General features: G+C 61.8%; 4 protein-coding genes and 1 non-coding gene across 16 annotated transcripts in view; 2 read left to right on the top strand and 3 right to left on the bottom strand.

The window, feature by feature from the left end:
- Positions 1-2,768, bottom strand: part of GMEB1 (glucocorticoid modulatory element binding protein 1) — a 9,845-nt gene extending 7,077 nt beyond the window's left edge. For 2 of the 5 annotated variants that reach the window (XM_015297725.4, XM_040651986.2), the window contains exons 1-3: positions 2,730-2,768; positions 1,278-1,483; positions 257-339 (exon numbers count right to left, since the gene is read on the bottom strand). In XM_015297725.4, coding sequence (XP_015153211.1) covers positions 257-339; positions 1,278-1,405 — 211 coding nt within the window. In that variant the 5' untranslated portion in view covers positions 1,406-1,483; positions 2,730-2,768. Of the gene's footprint in view, positions 1-256; positions 340-1,277; positions 1,816-1,845; positions 2,041-2,729 lie in introns of those variants that run through there. The other 3 variants (XM_040651989.2, XM_040651988.2, XM_040651987.2) reach the window with 3 other exon arrangements.
- The window catches only part of LOC419584 (discoidin, CUB and LCCL domain-containing protein 1-like), a 19,784-nt gene extending 9,837 nt beyond the window's left edge, over positions 1-9,947 (top strand). The window contains exons 1-15 of one of the 5 annotated variants that reach the window (XM_046903668.1): positions 2,139-2,417; positions 4,208-4,429; positions 5,661-5,836; positions 6,270-6,321; positions 6,430-6,502; positions 6,683-6,816; positions 6,933-6,970; positions 7,060-7,254; positions 7,795-7,916; positions 7,991-8,159; positions 8,237-8,341; positions 8,508-8,598; positions 8,724-8,761; positions 8,974-9,090; positions 9,408-9,947. In XM_046903668.1, the coding sequence (XP_046759624.1) occupies positions 2,254-2,417; positions 4,208-4,429; positions 5,661-5,836; positions 6,270-6,321; positions 6,430-6,502; positions 6,683-6,816; positions 6,933-6,970; positions 7,060-7,254; positions 7,795-7,916; positions 7,991-8,159; positions 8,237-8,341; positions 8,508-8,598; positions 8,724-8,761; positions 8,974-9,090; positions 9,408-9,832 (2,121 nt within the window). In that variant the 5' untranslated portion in view covers positions 2,139-2,253 and the 3' untranslated portion in view covers positions 9,833-9,947. Of the gene's footprint in view, positions 1-2,138; positions 2,418-3,058; positions 3,156-4,207; positions 4,430-5,660; positions 5,837-6,269; positions 6,322-6,429; positions 6,503-6,682; positions 6,817-6,932; positions 6,971-7,059; positions 7,255-7,794; positions 7,917-7,990; positions 8,160-8,236; positions 8,342-8,507; positions 8,599-8,723; positions 8,762-8,973; positions 9,091-9,407 lie in introns of those variants that run through there. The other 4 variants (XM_046903669.1, XM_046903667.1, XM_015297721.4 and 1 more) reach the window with 4 other exon arrangements.
- Positions 9,948-10,175: 228 nt separating this feature from the next.
- On the bottom strand, positions 10,176-10,302 carry LOC112530234. Its single transcript, XR_003071728.2, has one exon. It is a non-coding gene; the product is annotated as a U11 spliceosomal RNA (small nuclear RNA).
- Positions 10,303-10,663: 361 nt separating this feature from the next.
- TAF12 (TATA-box binding protein associated factor 12) lies at positions 10,664-16,636 on the top strand. 3 transcript variants are annotated; one of them, XM_015297648.4, is made up of 7 exons: positions 10,664-10,740; positions 11,585-11,729; positions 13,141-13,392; positions 13,949-14,026; positions 14,321-14,435; positions 14,604-14,692; positions 16,168-16,636. In XM_015297648.4, the coding sequence occupies exons 2-7, from the start codon at positions 11,661-11,663 to the stop codon at positions 16,201-16,203; spliced, it is 639 nt and encodes a 212-aa protein (XP_015153134.2). In that variant the 5' UTR covers positions 10,664-10,740; positions 11,585-11,660; the 3' UTR covers positions 16,204-16,636. The 3 variants fall into 3 exon arrangements, with proteins under 3 accessions (XP_015153134.2, XP_046759509.1, NP_001026065.1); XM_046903553.1 differs by lacking the exon at positions 11,585-11,729 and having other exon boundaries at positions 16,168-16,222; positions 16,332-16,636; NM_001030894.3 differs by lacking the exon at positions 11,585-11,729.
- Positions 16,414-18,638, bottom strand: RAB42 (RAB42, member RAS oncogene family). 2 transcript variants are annotated; one of them, XM_040651999.2, is made up of 3 exons: positions 18,401-18,638; positions 17,666-17,846; positions 16,414-17,533 (listed from the first exon to the last, which is right to left on the bottom strand). In XM_040651999.2, the coding sequence occupies exons 1-3, from the start codon at positions 18,613-18,615 to the stop codon at positions 17,426-17,428; spliced, it is 504 nt and encodes a 167-aa protein (XP_040507933.1). In that variant the 5' UTR covers positions 18,616-18,638; the 3' UTR covers positions 16,414-17,425. The 2 variants fall into 2 exon arrangements, with proteins under 2 accessions (XP_040507933.1, XP_040507932.1); XM_040651998.2 differs by having other exon boundaries at positions 16,414-17,846.
- Positions 18,639-18,923: the final 285 nt, after the last annotated feature.

Below are 18,923 nucleotides of genomic sequence, written 5' to 3' on the forward strand. Positions count from 1 at the left end.
TGCACACCAAGGCTACAGCAAAAGCTTGGCTCCCCAGGACCCCACAGGAGCCCTTACCGTGCACTGCAAGATAGCCAGGATCTCAGCTCCCAGCCCAAGCAGTGACAGCTCTCTTATTGACCCTGCACCCACATCCACAACAAGAGCCTGGGGAACACTGTCTGGAGGGGCAGAGCCAGAGGGAAGCCCCACAAAGCAGGGACACCCACTCAGCCCTGCAGAGCAGGGATTGTGCCCACGCCACGCAGCCACTCACCGATCCCTTCCTCTAGTTTGTGTATGGTGTGCGTTTCCACGGCCACAACAGCAGCACTTGCCTCTGAGCCCTCCTGGTAAATCCTGTTGGAAGAACGTCCACTGATAAACAAGCTGTTCAAATCATGGAAATTTAAGATTCATGGAAAATTAAGATGCATGGCGCAGGGGCTGAAAAATCTGGCTCGTTTCTTTCCTCGAGGGACGCGCGTTTTGTGCTTGATGCACTTTCAATCACAGTCATTTTTTGGCACGAAGGCACAATAGCAGTCCCAGGGACTGACATAGGCAGAGGCATTGCCAGCACCACTGACACAGCCCTGCAGGATGCTTCCCTCGGCCTTTTCCTTTGATTCCTGACACAAGCAGTTACCACAACAACAGGAAGCGGAGCTCAATGGCCCAGGATTTCCCCTCCAACCCTGTGTGACATTCTGCAGCATCGCTGACTTCCCCTGGGTGATCGCACAGGGCCATTGTCAGCCCCACAGCAACCCTGCTCTGCAAATACTGCCAAACCAGAGCCGGTGTGTTTCCATCCTATGGGAAGAAGTGCCCGGTGGCAGTGCTGCAAGATCCCCCCGACACCCTGGCATCGTTGCATTTTAGTTTTGCATACAAACTAGCACAGAGGCGCCTGCAGATTTGAACGCAGCGGGGCACGGACCACCACGTAAACCAGCTGCAATGCTGCAAAATCCCACCTGGAGCTGAGAAAGGGTGACGGGAAAGGGCAGACACGGGGCCGGGCTGCCCCATGCCCACTCCCCACCGCCAAAGCCATGCAGCTGCAACACTCAGGGATGGCACCGTGCAGCCACGTCTCCGCAGGACGACTTCAGCCCTCGGAGGCTCCGCAGTGCTCATACACAAAAGCCCTTTTTGAGTTATGCCTGGCGAGGCTGCAGATGGTTCGTTCCCCTCCGTATTGGCACGGAGCTGGAAAACGCATCGAGTTGCAGCCCCCCCCCCCTCCCCAACACCCCTCCCAACCTCCGCCACCACCCCAGTGCCTGACTCACCCCTGCTGCACCGGCTGGAGCTGAAGGATCACTTGGGTTTTGGTATCCTCCGGGTTCTCCCCTTCGTTGCCGTCACTTGGTACAACCACCACATCACCCACCGGGACGCTCACTTCGGCATTCGCCATCTCTCACATGAAGCCCACGAGCTGGGGGGCAAGCAGGAGGGGGGGGCTGGACTGCAGCAGCCTCCCGAGCACCGCCGCCTGCGTGCCAAGGGGGAAAAGCCCTGTAAGCATCATCCCCCGGTCCCACTGCAGCACACGGCGCTGCTCCGGGCTGGCGGAGCAGCCTGAAGAATGGAAGCAGGCGTTTTAAATTCACCACCAGAGAGACGGCAGGTGCCCGTCAATGCACGAGAGGATCCCTCCCCGCCTGTCCAGCACCATTGCTGGGAGCATCCCATCCGGCAGCACCGTGCGGTCGGGCGGCCACCAAAGCGAAGGGCTTCCCCAGCTGGGGAGCAGCTCAGCCCTGCGAACCGCAGCGGTGCGGGAAGGTTAATCCCAGGGCTGAGCTTCTCCTGCAGGGATGCTCTGAGCCCCCCCCACACCCCCCCCCGTTGGACCTGCTGGGACAGCCCCCGCTCCGTGCTGCTGGGGGTTGCAGCGGTGTGGATGTTGGCCGCGCTTCACAGCAAAGCACAAAGCTGGTTTTGTTGCAGCGGTTGCAGCTCGGCCCCGCGCAGCCGGCTCGGCTCAGGGCTGCGTCCCACCGCACGGCTCTGCAGCACGGCCGATCCCCGGCTCCCCACCACGGGGGCAGCGCTCCCCCCGGAGCCCGCAGCACTACGAGCGATGCATCTCTTCGCACCGCCCGGGGGCTCACGGGGCCAAACCGCGGCCCGGCCGCATCCGCCCCGCGCTGAAGGGGCGAGGATGAGCGCAGGGCGCGCTGCAGTCCGGGCGGCTCCGCGCCGCGCCATGAGGGCAGCCGGGGACGCGGCCCTCGGGTCCCTCAGCCCGGGCAGGGCCCGATGGGACCCCTCCCTCAGCGCTCGGCCCACCCAAACCCGGGGGGCTCAGGGCCCGGAGAGCCCCACGGCCACACAGGGCCGGGCCCTCCGCGCCGCCGCCTCCTCCTCCCCCTCCCGGGGCCGAGGTCACCCCGGGCCCGGTGCGACCGGCGGTGCCCCCTCAGGTCAGGGCTGTGGGGGGGGGGAGGGGGGGATGGGGGGGGGGGGACGCGCGGACGCAGCGGGGCGTGGCCGCCCGCGGGAGGGGCGTGGCCTCACCCCCCCCTTCTCTCCCCCCCCCACCCCCCCGCGGGCGGACGCAGCGGCGCAACCCCCCCCCCCCCCTCCGCCCCCCCGCGGCGCGCGGCGCCCGCCCTCGCGCCGGCGGCGGCACGTACGGCGCGACGCACGCGCCCCCGCCCCGCCCCGTCGCGCCGCCGCCGCCGCCGCGTGGTCCCTCCCGGCTCCCGTAGCGTCGCCGCCGGGCCGGCCCTTACCGTCGTCGCCCGAGCGGCCGAGTCCGGGGGCTGGGAGCCGAGGGGGGGAGGGGTGGGGGAAGCGGGGCCGGGCAGAGGGGAGCATGCGCACTGAGCGCCGCGGCCTCGGCCGCCAGCACTTCCGGCCGCCGCCTGCCTTAAAGGGGCCGCGCCGCCCTGCGCCGAGAGAGGCTCTCGGCCGCCCCCAGCTGGCGGGATACCCGCGCTGCTCCGTCCGAGTGGCGCCGAGGGCAGCCAATGGCGGCGCGGGGCTGGAGGGCGGCGGCCAATAGGCGCGGGGGGGCGGGGCGGAGCGGCTCGGCTCGGCCGGCGGCGGCGGCGGCGGCGCCGGGAGGATGCGGGCGGGCGGCGGGGCGCGGGCGCTGCTCGTGCTGCTGCTGCGCCGCTGCCTCCTGCTGGGACCGCGCCCGGCCGCGGGGCAGCACGGTGAGTGCGGGGCGGGAGCGGGGGCGACACCGGGCCGGGCTCCCGGCGGGGCCGTCCCGCAACGGCTTCGATCTCCTCGGCGCCAGCGGTCCCGCCGCACTTTGGGGTTTCTTACTTTGGGGGGCGGCCCGTCGGTGTCCCCTCCGGGATCCCCCATTGATGCTCCTCTTGAGGTCGGCTTCGGGGTTTACTTTTGGGGGGTGACCCATTGGTGTCTCCATTCATATTGGGGTCGGGGTTTACTTTTGGGGGGAGCGACCCATTGGTGTCCCCCATTGATGTCCCCATTGATGGCGCTGCCCATACAGCCCCCCCCCCCCCTCCCCCCAACCCCGCATCCCATCCGGTGCTCCCGCTTTGGCCGCCGTCCCGTCCTGTCCCGTCCCGTCCCGTCCCGTCCCGTCCCGTCCCGTCCCGCACGCGGCGCCGTTTCCCCTCCCCGCAGGATTTGGCACGGCTGAGGCTTTGGGGTTTCGTTTCCCAGAGGATGAAGGGGATGAGCGGTGCCCCCCCCCCCCCCCCATCCCCCCCTTCTCACACAGAGCCCACGGAGGGCTCAGCGCTGCTCCCCCCCCCCCCATTCTCGCACCCCCAGCAGTGCCGCCCCCCCCCCATGCATGGCAATGCACAGAGCACACTTTCGGGCTCCGCGTGCTGCTGTGAGCTTTCCAGCCCCATCCAGACACGGCTCGGTCCACTTTTGGGGCAGGAATTGAGCGCTTTGGTTGACACGACCCAGCGAGAACCCCTCTAACCCTTTTATATCTGGATTTTGGGGGCACTCCGCCATGAAATGCCCCTCTGGGGGGGGGGTCGCAGTGGTGGGCTGGGCACTGTGCAGCCTTGTGGGGTTATTTCCCCCACATCGGGGTCCTAAAAGCAAAGGGGTGGCACAGTGACGTCTGCAGGGGGGAAATTGAGGCCACCGTGACCGTGGGGGGGGGGGGGTCATCCCCAGCCGGCTTTGAAAGAGGACCCATATCCCTATGGGGCAGTGCAGCATGGGGAAACTGAGGCACGGAGAGCAACCCCACTCCTTCGCCTTCATGTAGGGGACGGCTGCGGCCACACAGTGCTGACAGCACAGAGCGGGACGCTGAGCTCCAGGAACTACCCCGGCACGTACCCCAACCACACGGTGTGCCATTGGCAGCTGCGGGCCCCCCCGGGCACCTCCCTCATCGTGGCCTTTGGGGACGTCGACTTGGAGTCGTCGGAGCGCTGTGCTCACAGCTCCCTGCTGCTGGCCGACCCCGAGAGCGGCGCTGCTTATGGTAAGGGGGAAACTGAGGCAGCACAGAGGGGTGCAGATCGTGTTACATAAAGCCTTTGCTAAGGAGGGGATCAGGGGAAATCCGGCTTTTTTAGCTGATTTCATCCCGAGGAGGATTTGGGATGGGGATGGGTGGGGGGGGGGGGGGGGATAGCCAAGGCGACCCAGATGGGAGCAGATGCAGCAGCTGATTAAGTAACTTTGCCCAAATGTTTCCAGGATTTTCCTGGAGAGATTGAATGGTTTCAGGGGGGGTTGACAGCACCCGATGGGGGAACATCTCCTGAGGGGAGAAGTGGCAGTGGGGTGGGACGGCCCCGATGGGATGGGATGGGGCGGCAGAGAGGGGTCGGCCATGCAGCCCCATTCCCAGCAGCGCACTGCCCACCCACCCGGCGTTCCGGACACCCCCAGCCTCTTTCGGTGCCTTCGCCGTCAGGATGGGGCCACGCAGGGTCCTATCAGTGTCTGCTGCTGTCCCTGGAGTGATCCCAGCTGCTTGTCGGGAAGCGGCTGACTCAGAGCCGGCTCCTGGCGCCCAACCAGCATCACAGCCTGACCCCGCTGCCCTCCTCTCAGGGACGTGTGGGGTCCTGGGGACCGTCCCCATCCCTGGGACAACAGCAGTGCTGCTGAGAGCATCTCCGGGCGCCTGGAGATGGAAGCAATGCGGAGCAGCGGCACAGCCCATCCTGTTGTCCCCTCCATCCATCGGAAAGGATGGACAGAGAGGAGTGATGCAGGCACCGGGGACACCTCTCGTCCCCATCTAGGCCCAGGGATGTCCCCAAGGAACCCATCTTCCCCGCTAAGCTGAAGTTTTAATCAGAGAGATGGAGACTGCAAATTAATTTGGATTAAATGGGTCGCTGCTCGGGGGGGATTTAGGAGGCAGCTTTGGTGGCTCCCGTGGAGGGGGGGCAGGTGGCAGCAGGGAGGGGATGTGGACCCACTCTGCAGCCGAACCGTGCGTGCCAGACCCGCAGCCATGGCCTCAACAAGGGCCGCCGGCCACACGGCTGCTCGCTCCATCCCAGCTGGGTGCAATTAAGAAGCTCTTAGGAGAAGTTTGCCGGGAAGCAGCGGGGGATGACCCGGCTGGCAGATGTGACGTCACCTCAGTGTCACTTTGTGGCTGTGGGGGCAGTGATGGGGCCACCCTCAGCATCCTTCCCGGCGCGCACATGTGGGGAGGTGAAGCCCTCAATCCGGGTCCCCGTGTCCACTCGCAGGGACCCCCGTCCTTCCCACAGCCCCATCCCTCCTGCAGGGCCCTACTGCAGGAATGCTGTCCCCGCCGCCCCGCTGCTGCTCACCAACTCCAGTGCCATCACCGTCCTGTTCAACAGCACCAGCCACCGCTCAGGACGGGGCCTCCTCCTGTCCTATGCCAGCTCACAGCACCCAGGTAGGGAGGGGGGCTGTCCCCTGCAGGTGCTGACCCCCCCCAGGCTGCGTCCCTGCCTGTATCAGGGGCACAGATAGGGGTGCAGGGAGGTCTGTGCCCACCCCAGCTTGGCTCCCATTGCCCCCAGCTTCCCTACAAGCCCCCATTTTCCTTGCCTGAGGGCTGTGGATGTGGGAGAGGTGATAGGGAATGGAACAGGGGACCCACAGACTTGGCACCCCCAGGGCAGCTGGGGCCCCAGCATCAAGCTCTGCTGCAGACAGCACTGTGACCAAAGAGACACTGCACTGTGTTCCCACAGACCCAGGGGGAAAATCCTACCCCTGGAACAGGATTTGGTTGGGAAGGGGACAGAGATGGGGTGCCCCAGGGAGAGCTGGGTGCTGTGGGGGTCCCACACAGCCCCTCACCTTGGGGCATCCCTGCCTTGCAGACCTGATCTCCTGTTTGGTCAGAGGTACCCATTTCTCCCAGGAGCACGTCAGGTGAGCAGCTGTCCCACCAGCAGTGTGTCTGAGCAGTCCCCAGCCCAGCATCACTACCTGTCCCCATCAGCACTTCTGTCCCCATCCCATTCATCCTGTGCGTTTCAGTGTGTACTGCCCTGCTGGCTGCAAGGACATCGAGGGGGACATCTGGGGCAACACGAAGGAGGGCTACCGGGATGTACGTACAGAGCAGAGCCCTGCTCTCCTGGGAGGTGTCACCCATGGGTGCCCTGCTGGGGACTGTCCCCAGGAGGTGGCTGTCTGTCACCTGTCACCTCCATCCTGCTGCCAGTAGGTGGGGGGTGAACAGGTTCACCTTGGGGGGGGCCTGGCTGCTCTGACCCCACGTCTCCTGCAGACCTCAGTGCTGTGCAAGGCAGCTGTGCACGCCGGTGTGGTCGCCGACGAGGTGGGTGGGCAGGTCACCCTGACCCGTGAGAAGGGGATCACACTGTACGAGTCAGCCTTCGCCAATGGGCTGCACTCCAAAAGGTGGGCACGGGGGGATCCCAGCTACCACCCCTCGGTGTCAGAGCCCCCCGGGGGGGGGTTTGCTGGGTCTTTGCTCTACAGGACCATTCCTGACATCCCCCCTTCCCTTCTCACAGGGGCTCTCTCTCTGAGAAGCGTCTCCTATTCCACAAAGGTATTTTCCCTATGCGTTAAGCCATCATTTTGGCTGCACGAGGAGACCGTGGTGCCGTCCAGGTCCCCAGCTGTCACCTCACCTTGCAGCCTGCGGCGATGCCCTGGAGGTGGCCGCCTTCAACGCCTCATCCTGGTGGCAGGAGGTGGACGCGCTGGGGCAAGAGCGGAGCTGGGCAGCTGAGCGGGCAGCCCTGGGCACCCCCAGCCCCTCCTGGGCAGCCGAACCCGGCACCGACACCGCCTGGCTGGAGCTGGACCTGGGCACCCGCAGGAACGTCACAGGTCAGCACGTGTCAGCTGGTGGATGGGGCTGGTGGTTGTCCCCATGCCACCCCGGTCACTGCCCAGGTGGGACCCCCACACTGCCCATAGAGGCTACAGCCCCCCCCCCCCCCCCCCCCCTCGTGCCCAACCTGTGACTCCCAGGAGAGTTTAGGAGCTCCTCGTGCCATCCCCTGCTCTGGTTGTACGGGTGCGAATGGGGATCTGGACAGCAGCCGTCCTTCCTCGGGGCTTTTTCCTGTCCCCATTTTGTTCCTTCCCCACCGCAGCCATTTCTGGGATGAACAAGTCAATATTATGCTCTTGCATCTGGTGCCAGCGAGCGCCTTTTGTTCAGCCGAGCCCGCCGCCAACGGGGGCTTTGTGCAAAGGCCGGCAGGAAGAAAATGGGGACATTGTGAGACCGGGGGCCGGAGGAGGAAGGAATGCAGCCGGGGTTTATCGGCTCCTCGGGGCAGAGCGGGGGATGTGGGTGCCCAGGAAGGAGCTTTTGGGGGGGGAGTGGGTTGGGGTGACCTAAGGGTGCATCCTGCCCAACAGGGATCGTCACCAAGGGATCTGCTGAGATATATGACTTCTACGTGACGTCCTACCGGGTGTCCTCCAGCCGTGATGGGAAGAACTGGAGACCCTACAGGGGCGGCAGCGGCCATGAGGACAAGGTGGGGATGGGGGCAGCAGGGTGGGCGCAGCCCTCAGCCCGCAGCTCTGCGGCCATCCCTGCCCTCCCCAGTAGGTCTTTGAAGGAAACGTGGACAGCCTCGGAGAGGTCTCCAATGCCTTCATCCCGCCCATCACGACCCGTTACCTGCGCATCACGCCCCAGAGCTGGCACCAACGTGCAGCCCTGAAGGTGGCCCTGCTGGGCTGCCAGATGGCGCGGGTCCGTGCAGCACGGCCCTATGGTGAGCATCCCTCGTGCCCCTGGGGACCTCCAGCTCCTCGCGCTCCCAGCGCTGACAGCGCCCGCTCTGCCCTGCAGTGCCCAGCGTCCCAAAGGAGGTCCCCATCCACATCCCCATCCCCACCAGCCACCCGCCTGGCCGCACGCCCATCCCTGGCATCGCCCTGGACCCTGAGAAGGCAGGTGGGTGCCACGCGGGGGCTGATCCTCATCCCATTGGTGGCTCCAGGCAGTCATGTTAATAGTCCAGCTCGGCTCACCCAGGGTGGGCTCTCAGCACCCAGGGGAACCCCAGGCGTGGAGGTGTGGGATGGTGGACCCCGGTGCTGATGCTGCTCTCCCTTCCCAGACTCCACGCTGCTGGTGATGCTGCTCATTGGTGTCTTTGTCCTCCTCTGCTCCAGCCTCCTGCTGCTGGCTTTCCTCTGCCGCAGGAGGAGGTGGGTTCCAGCCTGCCCCCCCCAGATCACGGGGCTTCTGGGGGGCTCTGTTAGGCTGCGTCCTGCTGGCTGAACCCTCCGTCACAGGCAGCCCCTCACTCGTGTTGTGCTCTCTCCCTGTGCAGGAAGCCAGCCACCAAGCTGAACTGTGGGCTCCCAAAAGGTAACAGCCCCCCACTCACCATGGGGGGCTCAGGGAAGTGCTGAGCATGGGGGTGCCGAATTCAGGTCACGTGCAGCTGGTTGAGGGCCTGAGCTCAGGCTCCCTCCTGCTCATCCTAATGTGCCACTCTGGAGGCACCCCCATCCCCAAAGGCATCCAGGGGTGGTGGGAGGCAGGCGTGTGACAAATGGGGGCTTCTGCTCTCTGCCCAGGGCAACCCAAGCTGGAGGCAAGCCAGGTGTGCTCCCTGGGGAGCCTGCCGCCCCCTGGATCCACGCTGCCCTCCTTCCCTGTGGTGCTGGGGGACCTCAGCCAGACCCACTCACCAGGTAATGGGAACACAGGAGCGCAGAGATGGGGCAGAACAGACCCACATCCCCACTGCACCCTGCTCCAGCCCCTGCCCTGGATCCTGAACCTCTGCAAAGGGAGAACCTGGCAGCGCAGGGGCGTCGCAAGGTGGCCAGAGGGCACTGGGATCCCACGTGCTGGAGCAGAGGGATGCGTGGGGTGTGTTCTGCGGGGTCCCCTCAGGGACTGTGCCCATCCACATCTGAAACCCAGGGCTGGCCGCGGGCCCACATACCTCTGCGGGGCCGTTCCCTCTGCTCCATCCCCATCTCAGAGCCGCGTTCCCCCACCGCAGACTACGCCGAGCCGGACGTGGTGCAGGTGAGCCCCAGCAGCCAGTTGGGCTCCTCCACCTTCAAGCCTCCCCCAGACGAGGGCTACACCCTACCGCTGGTCGTGAGCCACTACGACGTGCCTGGAAAACACCACGAGTACGCAGAGCCTCTGCCACCAGAACCCGAATACGCCACGCCGTTCGGTGAACCCGAGCACGCCGGCGCCCGCTGGAACCCCAGCGACACCGCGGGGCTCCCCGCCGCCCCGAGCCGCGCCGGCTCCCCGGGCTCACCCCCAGCACGGTACGTTTCCCCCCCGCTGCAGCTGCCTGGGGTGAGCGCAGCCCCCCGGGCGGAGCGGACTGCCGGCCCCCATCGGGATGGGCCCCACTCACAGCAGCTCGGAGACTGTCCCTTCTCACACGTGTACCACGAGGCCTGGTGAGGCGGCGGGGGAGCGCTGCCCACCCTCGGATGGAGCCCCGCCCTGGGGCGTGGGGGGGACTTTTATAACGAAATCCGCACTTTTATTTAAATATATATACATACACGCGTACAAACCGCTGCTCTCCATCACCTGCTGTGCGGGGGCCCTCACGCGGGGCGCAGTTGGGGTGCAGACGGCGCACTGCGGGTACCTCATCCCGTACAGCCCTACGGAGGAACCCCGTTGGTGCAACCTCAGCCGCCCCCATAGCAGTGCGTCCGGCTGTAACGCGGACAGCCCCACGTGACCCCACTTCCCACGTGACCCCGACCCCTCTCCCCGCTGCTCTTCACACCACCGCCGGGGCGCCAGAACGAGCGGTTACCGGCGACCCCTCCTACAAAAATTGTGCTTCCGAAATCTCTTGATGTCGATTCCGCGAGGGCGGCCGAAGCCCCCCCGTGCCACGCACGGCAGAAGCCCTTTTTAAAGCTTCGCTTCCGCCCTGCGGCCGCTGGGGAGCGGCGGACTCCCCTTTAGCTCGCGGCGAGGCTCGTGCTATTTCCCCAGCAGACAGCGGGGAATGTTTTACTCTCTACCTTCTCCCCCTTATATTTTAGTGCGGTTTTGGCCGATTCTGTGTCTTTTTTCCCTAAAATACCGCATTCTCCCCCGGCCCGTTGGCCTCGGAGCGCTATGCAAATCGCGCGGGGCATGCTGGGCCTCTCCCTTCCCCGCCACCGCTCTGCACACGCGCAGCTGCGACTCCGCCGGAACGCGCGTTGCGCACGCGCAGTGCGCTTCGTCTTCCGATTTGGCGGCACCGAAAGTACTTCCGGGTGCTGCCCCGGAAGGGCTTCCGGTGTGCGCGGCGACGGGAGGGCAGCCGGCGGCGGGGCCTCGGTCCGCCCGCGGGGCATGGGGAGGTACGGGGCGAAGGGGCCGGGAGCGGTGCGGGGTGAATGCGTGGTGCGGCCGGCCGAGCTGCAGCCGGTACCGGCGGGGCCGAGGCTGAGCTGTGAGGGGCAGCGTTGGCCTCCCGGTGCGCCCGGGTCTTTGCTGCCGCTTACGGCGGTGTAAGTCCTAAAGCGGAACGGGGACACCGAGAGGGGCGCTGAAAGCCTCGTCTGATTTTAGACGGTAATTACAGCTGCGAGCGGCCCCGTGCTGCGGCACCGCTGCTTAAGGAGCCGCAGAGGATCGCCAGGAAGCGAATCGCGGTGTTAACCGAGGCCACGCCACCCCCTGCAAGGAAAGCACGGAGCTGCAAAGGCCGCTCTCTTCTGAGGCAGTCAGAGGGCCGGAGCTCCTCTGCTGCGTGTTCCTATGGGGGTGTTCAGCCTGGAGAAGAGAAGGCTCCGGGAGAGCTCACTGCATCCTGCCAGTGCTTGGAGGGAGGTCTCAGACAGGAGGGGGAGCAACTTCTGACGTGGGCGGATAACGACAGGACAAAGGGGAATGGCTTTAAACTGAACGGGTTGCACAAGGAGGCTGTGGATGCCCCATCCCTGCAGGCATTCAAGGCCAGGCTGGATGTGGCTCTGGGCAGCCTGGGCTGCTGGTTGGCGACCATCACATAGCAGGGGGTTGGAACTGATGAGCATTGTGACCCTTTTCAACCCAGGCCATTCTATGATCCTATGAGCAGCACATCCCAGGCAGCTGCAACAGGAACTCACGGATGGAGTGTGCTGCAGTGTGGTGGAACTGTTCCCTGTTGAGATGTTATGAGGGAATGGGTGACACGGGAAATATCTGGTGTTCCTGTAGGAATGAGAGTGATGTGGAAGAGGAGGAAGAGAGAGTAGGTTAACGCTGGTTGCTGACCCCAGGAAGGCTTTGGGAAATGGCCTCTCCGTTCGCTGGGCCCACAGCAGTGGCTGATGTAATTAAAGATCTAGACACGCAGATAGCTGTAAGTAAACTGCCTGAGCTTGCCTTGAGTTGGCATGCAGGACTGGTGGAGACCTCCTCCTCCTGGGCGTTTTGCCTTTGGTGATCTTAACGGCACGCAAAAGGTGTCTGTAAGATCAAGAGAGAAATGTGCAAAACGACTTTGTACCAATAAAGTGCATCCTGCCCCGGGATTGCAAAGCACTGCACAGGCATCGCCTTCTCCCCTGCATGGTGGGTGAGGATTCCTGCTTGGTGGGTGTGTAAATGAAGCACGGGAGCAAACGGCCTGCAGCCAGGCCCTGTGCAAACCCAGGTGTGCAATGAAATGCCTCGTCCAGAAACACCACTGAGGATGCTGAGGTTTGAGCATAAGGGCCTTCTGCCACTGACTGAGTTCAAACTGAGTGAGCTGGGGATTTGCTGAGAGCCCTACAGAAGTGTGTCTCAATGTGAGTTCTTCTCGGAGAGCTCCCTGGTGCAGCAGTGCATGGGTTTGTGTTGCAGTGAAGCACTAAAACAGCCACTGTCTGAGCGTGATCTCTGGTTTTGTTTTCTGTATGAATTAATCCAAACTAACAGCTTGCTCTGCTGGAGGGAGAACGTCTGTTTGTAGCTGAGACAGGAGACGCTCTGCTCATCAGTCTGTATGTGAGTGTATTGCATACAGCAGCTCTGGTCCGTTCATGCAGTCGCTTGCAGTTGACTGTGAATAACCACAGGCACGTGGTGGTGACCCCGGGAGATCTGAGCTGCAGGTTGTGCTGCCAGAACCCCTTCTGGCTGCCTGTTAGATTTCCTCACTGTGGCTTTTGGTGTCCCGCTGTGGGAAACCACGTCTGTGTTTCCTCTCTTGTCACCGTTCCTTAGAACTGGGGCTGAGCTGTGTGTTGTGAAGATGGCTCTGGATTTCAGGAGGGGGATTGCTGCAAAGCAGATTTCCAGCAAAGCACTGCTGGAACTGAGACCTCCAGCGTGGGGAGCCTGAGCGTGGTTGTCTTCTGGTTTGGGCTTCTGCCTCCTGGGTTTGTGGAGGATGGACAGTGATCGTGGACAGGGCTCGAGCCTGCTGTGCCTTGCAGGCTGGGCCTGTCCTTAGGTTAAATCTCAGCTCCAAGCACGGTCTTGCCCTTGAAGCTGCCTGCAGTCCATGTGAGGTGGTTCAGGCAGGCCCTGCTGTGAGGCTGAACGCACACAGAACACAGCGGGGCAATGAGCCCCTGTTGTCAGCGCGCTGCATGCAGCTGCTGCCCTTCTCAGGGAAAACCTCATTCCCCAGATACCAGGGAATGCTTTCTAAACGTTCCTCTTCCCCTACTGTGTCCAGAGACCTGCTCTGTAAACTCTGGGTCTTGTCAGTACTGTGGGCAAAGCCCAAAGCCCCCTTTGGATTCCTGCTCTGTTTGCTAACTGCCTTCCGTTTCTCTCTCCAGTTGATCGGTTTGGGTCCCCACAACCCCAAGAAGAAGCAGGACCTCGACAAGCTTTATGATCTGAAAGCTAAAGCCCAACAGATTATGAACCAGTTTGGCCCATCTACCTTGATCAACCTCTCCAACTTCTCCTCCATAAAGCCTGAACCTGCCAGCACTCCCCCTCAGAGCTCCATGGCAAACAGCACTGCCGTGGCAAAGATGCCCGGCACACCCAGTGGAGGAGGGCGGCTCAGTCCTGAAAGCAACCAGGTAACCTCATCCCCAGCTGCAGGGGAGATGCTCACACCTCTCTCTACTGCCCAGCAGTGGTGGAATTCCCAATCTTTTGACATGTTTGGGCTGAGAGGATGCCACCTTCTGCCCTGCAGTAATCCAGCACTCACGTGTGTCTGCCATTTGCAGTGCTAAAGGTGACAAGCACTAGAGCAATGGGAATACTTCCTTTGTGTCCTGAACACAAACCTAGTTGCTGGAACGTTGCTTGCATTTGCCTTTTAAAGATTTCTCATCATGTCTTTGTCCTCCCTTGCCAGCAGCCACGCTTCAGCCAGGGGCATTTTAGTGCAGGAGAATTAGTCATCCTGGCCTGCTGCACTCTGCTTTCTGTTGAGCAGCCGCTGGTGCTTGAAAATGACTCCTTAGCACCTGATGTTTCTTATCTGCCTATCCTGATACTGCATGTCAACGTGTGCGACTTGGGTCTCTGCTGTGTGGGGGAGGAGGTCTTTTGTGGCCGTGCAGGGTGGGCAGTTATTTGCTAAAGCAGCACAGTAAATTGTTCCTCTTTTCCCTCTCACATACTCAGGTTTTAACCAAGAAGAAATTGCAGGACCTGGTGCGTGAGGTGGATCCAAATGAACAGCTAGATGAAGATGTGGAGGAAGTAGGTACCAACCCACGGCAGGGGCTGCAGAAAGAGCAGATCTGGGGTTCTCCACAGCCCAATGGCCCTTTGCCCAAAGCAGGAAGGGTTGGTTTATATTATGCTGCCTCATTCTCACGTTCATAGCAGCCTTCAGCCGTCCATGTCTCTGCTTCCCAGTGGTCAGAAAGGTTTCAGGGAAGCTATGGCAAACACCCTTGAAACATTATCTTCTGAGGGTTTATTTTCATACTTTCGCATAGTTTCAGCTGTTCAGTGCTGATAAGACCTCTTTTTGTCCTCGTTCTGTGGCAGATGCTGTTGCAGATCGCCGATGATTTCATAGAGAGTGTGGTGACAGCTGCCTGCCAGCTCGCACGGCATCGCAAGTCAAACACCCTGGAAGTGAAAGATGTGCAGTTGCACCTTGGTAAGGAGCCTGCCCTCACCTGAGAGGTGGGCACACACCCCACTGCTGGGGTGAAAACCCATGAGAAGATTCATTGCTCTCGTAATAGAGGAATAAGGGGATAATCTGCCCCCTAACCCCATCCTCTCCAAGTGGGTGCAGTGTGCTGGCATGTGCTCTCTCTTCCAGAGCGTCAGTGGAACATGTGGATCCCGGGCTTTGGTTCTGAAGAAATCAGGCCCTACAAAAAAGCCTGCACTACAGAAGCTCACAAACAGGTAAGGAGCCCTCAGGAGCATGCTGAGAATTGCATGGTAGAAGCCTGATGCAGGCAAGGCGCTCTTGGACTCCTGGCACTGCTGAATCTGTAACCTCTTCCAAGTGGTTCGGACTTGAAGTAACTTCTGGAGTTTCCTCATTGGTTTGTGCAGAGATGATTGAGTGTGGCAGCCCGGGTGGGAAGGTTTAAAAAGCAGCTGAGAGCATTTTTGTGATGTTGCTGTAATGATGTAATGCGATGGAAAGCGCAGCAATGACAGCGGTTAGCAAAGTCCTAGGCTGCAACAAATGCAACAGCTGTGGGCACAGCAACAAAAGAAAGAAGCTGCTTACCTTCAGAAGGCCTCAGGAATGCAGGGATCTCCAACGAGATACCCTCACCTCCATTGCTAACCCTTAAATGAGGTCTGGGAAGGGGTGGATCCTGGCTCCACCCCTTCCAGTCACTCAGGTACATTGCCTGCACCTGAGCTCCCCTGGGTTGGCCCTTCCTTCCCACCAGGTGCTCCATCACCACCTCAAGCCATGACTTAACATTTCCACCGCAACTGTAGATCACACAGACACTGTAGGAATAATTGTAGGTCTGCAAAGGCCACAAATGAGCACAGTGCTGAGAGCAGTGCTTGCCCTGCCTCTCCTGGCCTGATGCTTCCTCTGCAGGCAGTTAAAAATCAAGGCAAGGCCTGGGGTTTTCTTCCCAGAATGCCAAAGAAGGACTGGAGGAGGCAGGAGCACAACAGCTACCCTGAGGGACTGCCTGGCCAAAGTCTTATGGCCAGTTCTGTCTGGGATGCAGAACTGCCACCCTGCACATGCAGACCCATGCTGCATGGTACAAAGTCACATTGGCTGGATGTGGTGTCACACACAGGAATCAGTGCTTTATGGCAGGCTTTGGCTCAGCTTCCTTGGGCTTCTTTGTACCTACAGGTCAAGGCTGCACTCAGATGCACTGTGAGCAGCACAGGGCACCTGCTGTGTCTTTGTATCACAGGTCTCAGCTGCTTACCACCATAAGGTTAAACAGCTGCAGCAGAGAGCATGCAGTTGTCTGTGATTGCAGCTGTGACTGCAGCTAGGCAGCTGTTTTTTCTTCCTCCTTAATGTTGCATTACCTGAATGGGGCGATTGCTTTTGAAGCATAAGGCCAGAGGCAGAGCAGGAGGTGCCCTGCAGGAGCTGTTGGAGTTCACGGGTGGTAATGCAGCCCTCCTCCCAGAGCTCGGGTGGGCTTTGGTCCCTCCCTTGGTGCTGCTGCTCTGTCACACAGCCTTTGCAGCCTGGGGGGGGCCAAGCAGGGGAGTGCAGACGTTTCCTTTTCCTCCAGGACTCTGAGATTCAAATGGACCTGACAGACCTGTGTGGAAACACGACAGGCAGAGACAACCCGAGATGGTTGTTCTGTTCAGGTTGCTTTGCAGTAACCTCATCTGAGGCTCAGCTTCCCACGTTCTTCTCTTTCTTCTTCCAGAGAATGGCACTGATTCGCAAAACCACCAAGAAATAACCCCTGGGAGGAGCTCGAGGTGACACAGTGCATTTTGGGATCTCTGCCTCTCACTGCAGCCTCCACCATACCATCCATCGGATATTTTTGTTAATGCTCTACAGAGAAGCATATATTTTTTATTCAAGGTGCAGCAATATCTGACTTTACGAGGAGATCTGCCAAAAAAAACATTCTGTCCTCCTTTCCCCCATAAGAGCGCAGCGTATCTCAAAGCAAAGACTTTTATTTGTGACTTGAAAGTGGTTTATCGTATAAGTGATTATCCGAGGGACAGAGATTTGATGGTGTGTGTGTGGGACAGTATTAGAAGCATCTGTAGAGGTTTTTGTTTCCTCCTTCCTGCCCCTCCCCGCTCCAGTACTTTGTAATGTCAGTGTTTATATAAATACTTGCGTTTGTTTTACATGAATAAAGAAATTATTAATCTAAAGCCAAGGGAAGGAGGCAGCAGTGGGGTTGGCCTGGCGGCTGTGCGTGAGAGCCGTGCTGGACTTGGAGCTGAGTTGGGAGGGTTGGATGGTCTCTGCTCTGCAGATGGGGCCGTGCCCACCCTGTGCTCACTGCATCAGGACCTCCTGATGAGGTTCAGCCTCTGCTTGGATGCAGGCGGGAGGGATGGGGGGGCTGAGGATATGAAATGAGTGCGTTCTGTTTGCCTGGGATGGGAAGAAGGGATGTGGTGGGGAGGGAGAGGGCAGCTCTGTGTGCTACCTGCGAAGAAAGGGAGGTTGTGGACGTCACCTCACTGCAGAGCTCACTGCTGGGGCTCTGGGCCTGCAGGGCTGTCAGCACCCGTGGGTGAAACCCACTTTGTTGGTACGTGAGCGCTCTGTCCAGCTGGAGAGCCCCGGGCGTGCAGTGAATGCAGCTGAGGCCGGTCTGACTGGAGCTCGGGAGGGAGAGGCAGCTCCTGGGGCGCAGAGCTGCTGTCTGTTCCCAGGGTCCTGCCCAAAGCGCGGCCACGTACTGCGGGGCACCGAGCTGAGCGAGTTCCCTGCCCGGTAGTAAAGAGGGTTTGGGACCCGAGGGCGCAGGGAGGGGCTGTGCAAGCCGTCTGAGAACCGCGTTGTGAGGGGGGAGGAGGAATGGGGCCCCGGCACCTCCCCTTTCCCAGGAAAACGGGCAGGCGGCGGGGTGAGCCGGGGCTGTTTGACGGCACCGCTCGGCGCTCCTCCTACCTGCTCGGCCCCGGCACAGCCCAGCGCCTCCAATCCCCTCCTCAGCACGCGCACCTCTTCCCCTTCTCGCCGTCCTTCGGGCACGGCGCTGGCAGCGGGACGCTGCTCTTCACCCCATCCCACGCCTCGCACGGTGCCAGCAGCCCGCTCTGCAGCGCCCGGTAAATGGCCGCGGTCAGCATCCGGAACGCCCGCTCCACGTCGCTGCCGTCTTTGGCTGAGGTCTCAACGTACCGAGCGCCCAACGACGCCGCCAACCGCTCCGCCTCCCTCCTGCCCACCTTCCGCTCCGCCGCCAGGTCGCTTTTGTGTCCCACCAGCAGGAAAACCACGTGGAAAGGCTGCACGGTGTCCGTCACCTCCCGGTGCCACCGCCGGACGCTCTCGAAGGACGCGCGGTTGGTGAGGTCGAAGAGCAGCATCGCCCCCGCGGAGTTGCGGTAATAGGAGCGGGTGACGGACCTGGAGTGCGAGCAGAGGCGGGGTGAGGGGATCCCCTTTAGTTGGAGCGTCCCAACCCCACCAGCCCCCCCCTGCGGAGCCCCCGTGCAGCTCCAAGGCCACCCTACGACCGAGGAGAACCACATCGTTGGCTGTACCGATTGCCCCGGGCAGCCCCATCACCACAGTGCCCTCTGAAGCATTCCCATCCATCCCAGCAGATACGTTTCTGGGGGTGCAGCCAGCAGCACCAGTATGCTCTGCTTCCCAACGGGACAAAAGGGGAAGTGGTGCCGTGCTCTGCCCGTGGGCTTTGAGGTGCAGGGAAACCCTCTGCTCCGATCCCAGCAGGGGCACCCCGGCCTCCCCCCGACCCCCTGCAGCTCCAAGGGCACACGGGCTCCTATGGGCCCTCCGCAGTTGGATGCAGGGCTCAGAAGAGAACCCTAAGGGCCACCTAAGGGCGATGCCTTCAGCAATGGAGGCAGCACAGCCCTACCAGGGCGTCCTTTTGATCCCGGCCCACAGGAATCCACCTCCCCCCACCCCCCACCCACGAGCAAAGCAGGACCCACCTGAAGCGCTCCTGCCCAGCCGTGTCCCAGAACTGCAGCTTGACCTGCAGCCCCGGCTCCAACTCCACGAACTGGACGTAGAAATCCACCCCCACCGTCTGATTGACGGCATCCAGGAAGACGCCCTCTGTGTAACGCCGCAGCAGGGAGGATTTGCCCACCGTCGAATCCCCCAGCATGATCACCCGGAACTGGTAGTGCCACCGCGGCTCCATCGGCTCCCACCACCCCCGCACCCACTGCGTGCTGGGACAGGCACTGCTGCTCCTCCCTGGGGCGCGGGAGGCGTTCCTGGGGAGGGGGGGGGGGGGGGGGGGAAGGGATGGGGATCACCTCCCACTGTGCTCAGCTCCATCCCTCTGTAGGCACCAGGGGGTGTTTGGGGTGCACGGCGTCAGCCCCACTGCGGGGCGCAGCCCTGCGGGTCTGCAAATGGCATGGAGGTGTGTGCAGAGCAGGGGGTGACCCTCTCAGCACCCCCTAAAGCAGAGCATCCCCCCCCCCCCTCCCGTCACAGCTGTGG

Source organism: Gallus gallus, chromosome 23, assembly GCF_016699485.2.
Source record: "Gallus gallus isolate bGalGal1 chromosome 23, bGalGal1.mat.broiler.GRCg7b, whole genome shotgun sequence".
Taxonomy (NCBI): Eukaryota; Metazoa; Chordata; class Aves; order Galliformes; family Phasianidae; genus Gallus; species Gallus gallus.

Excerpts from the sequence above, each read along its gene's own strand:
- RAB42 (XM_040651998.2), bottom strand. The coding sequence starts at position 18,615 with ATGGAGCCGCGGTGGCACTACCAGTTCCGGGTGATCATGCTGGGGGAT. Across the intron at positions 17,847-18,400 it reads GCTGGGCAGGAGCGCTTCAG|GTCCGTCACCCGCTCCTATT; the intron begins GTGGGTCCTGCT and ends CTCGCACTCCAG.
- TAF12 (XM_015297648.4), top strand. The coding sequence starts at position 11,661 with ATGGCCTCTCCGTTCGCTGGGCCCACAGCAGTGGCTGATGTAATTAAA. Across the intron at positions 13,393-13,948 it reads TCAGTCCTGAAAGCAACCAG|GTTTTAACCAAGAAGAAATT; the intron begins GTAACCTCATCC and ends TCACATACTCAG. Across the intron at positions 14,693-16,167 it reads CTACAGAAGCTCACAAACAG|AGAATGGCACTGATTCGCAA; the intron begins GTAAGGAGCCCT and ends TTCTTCTTCCAG.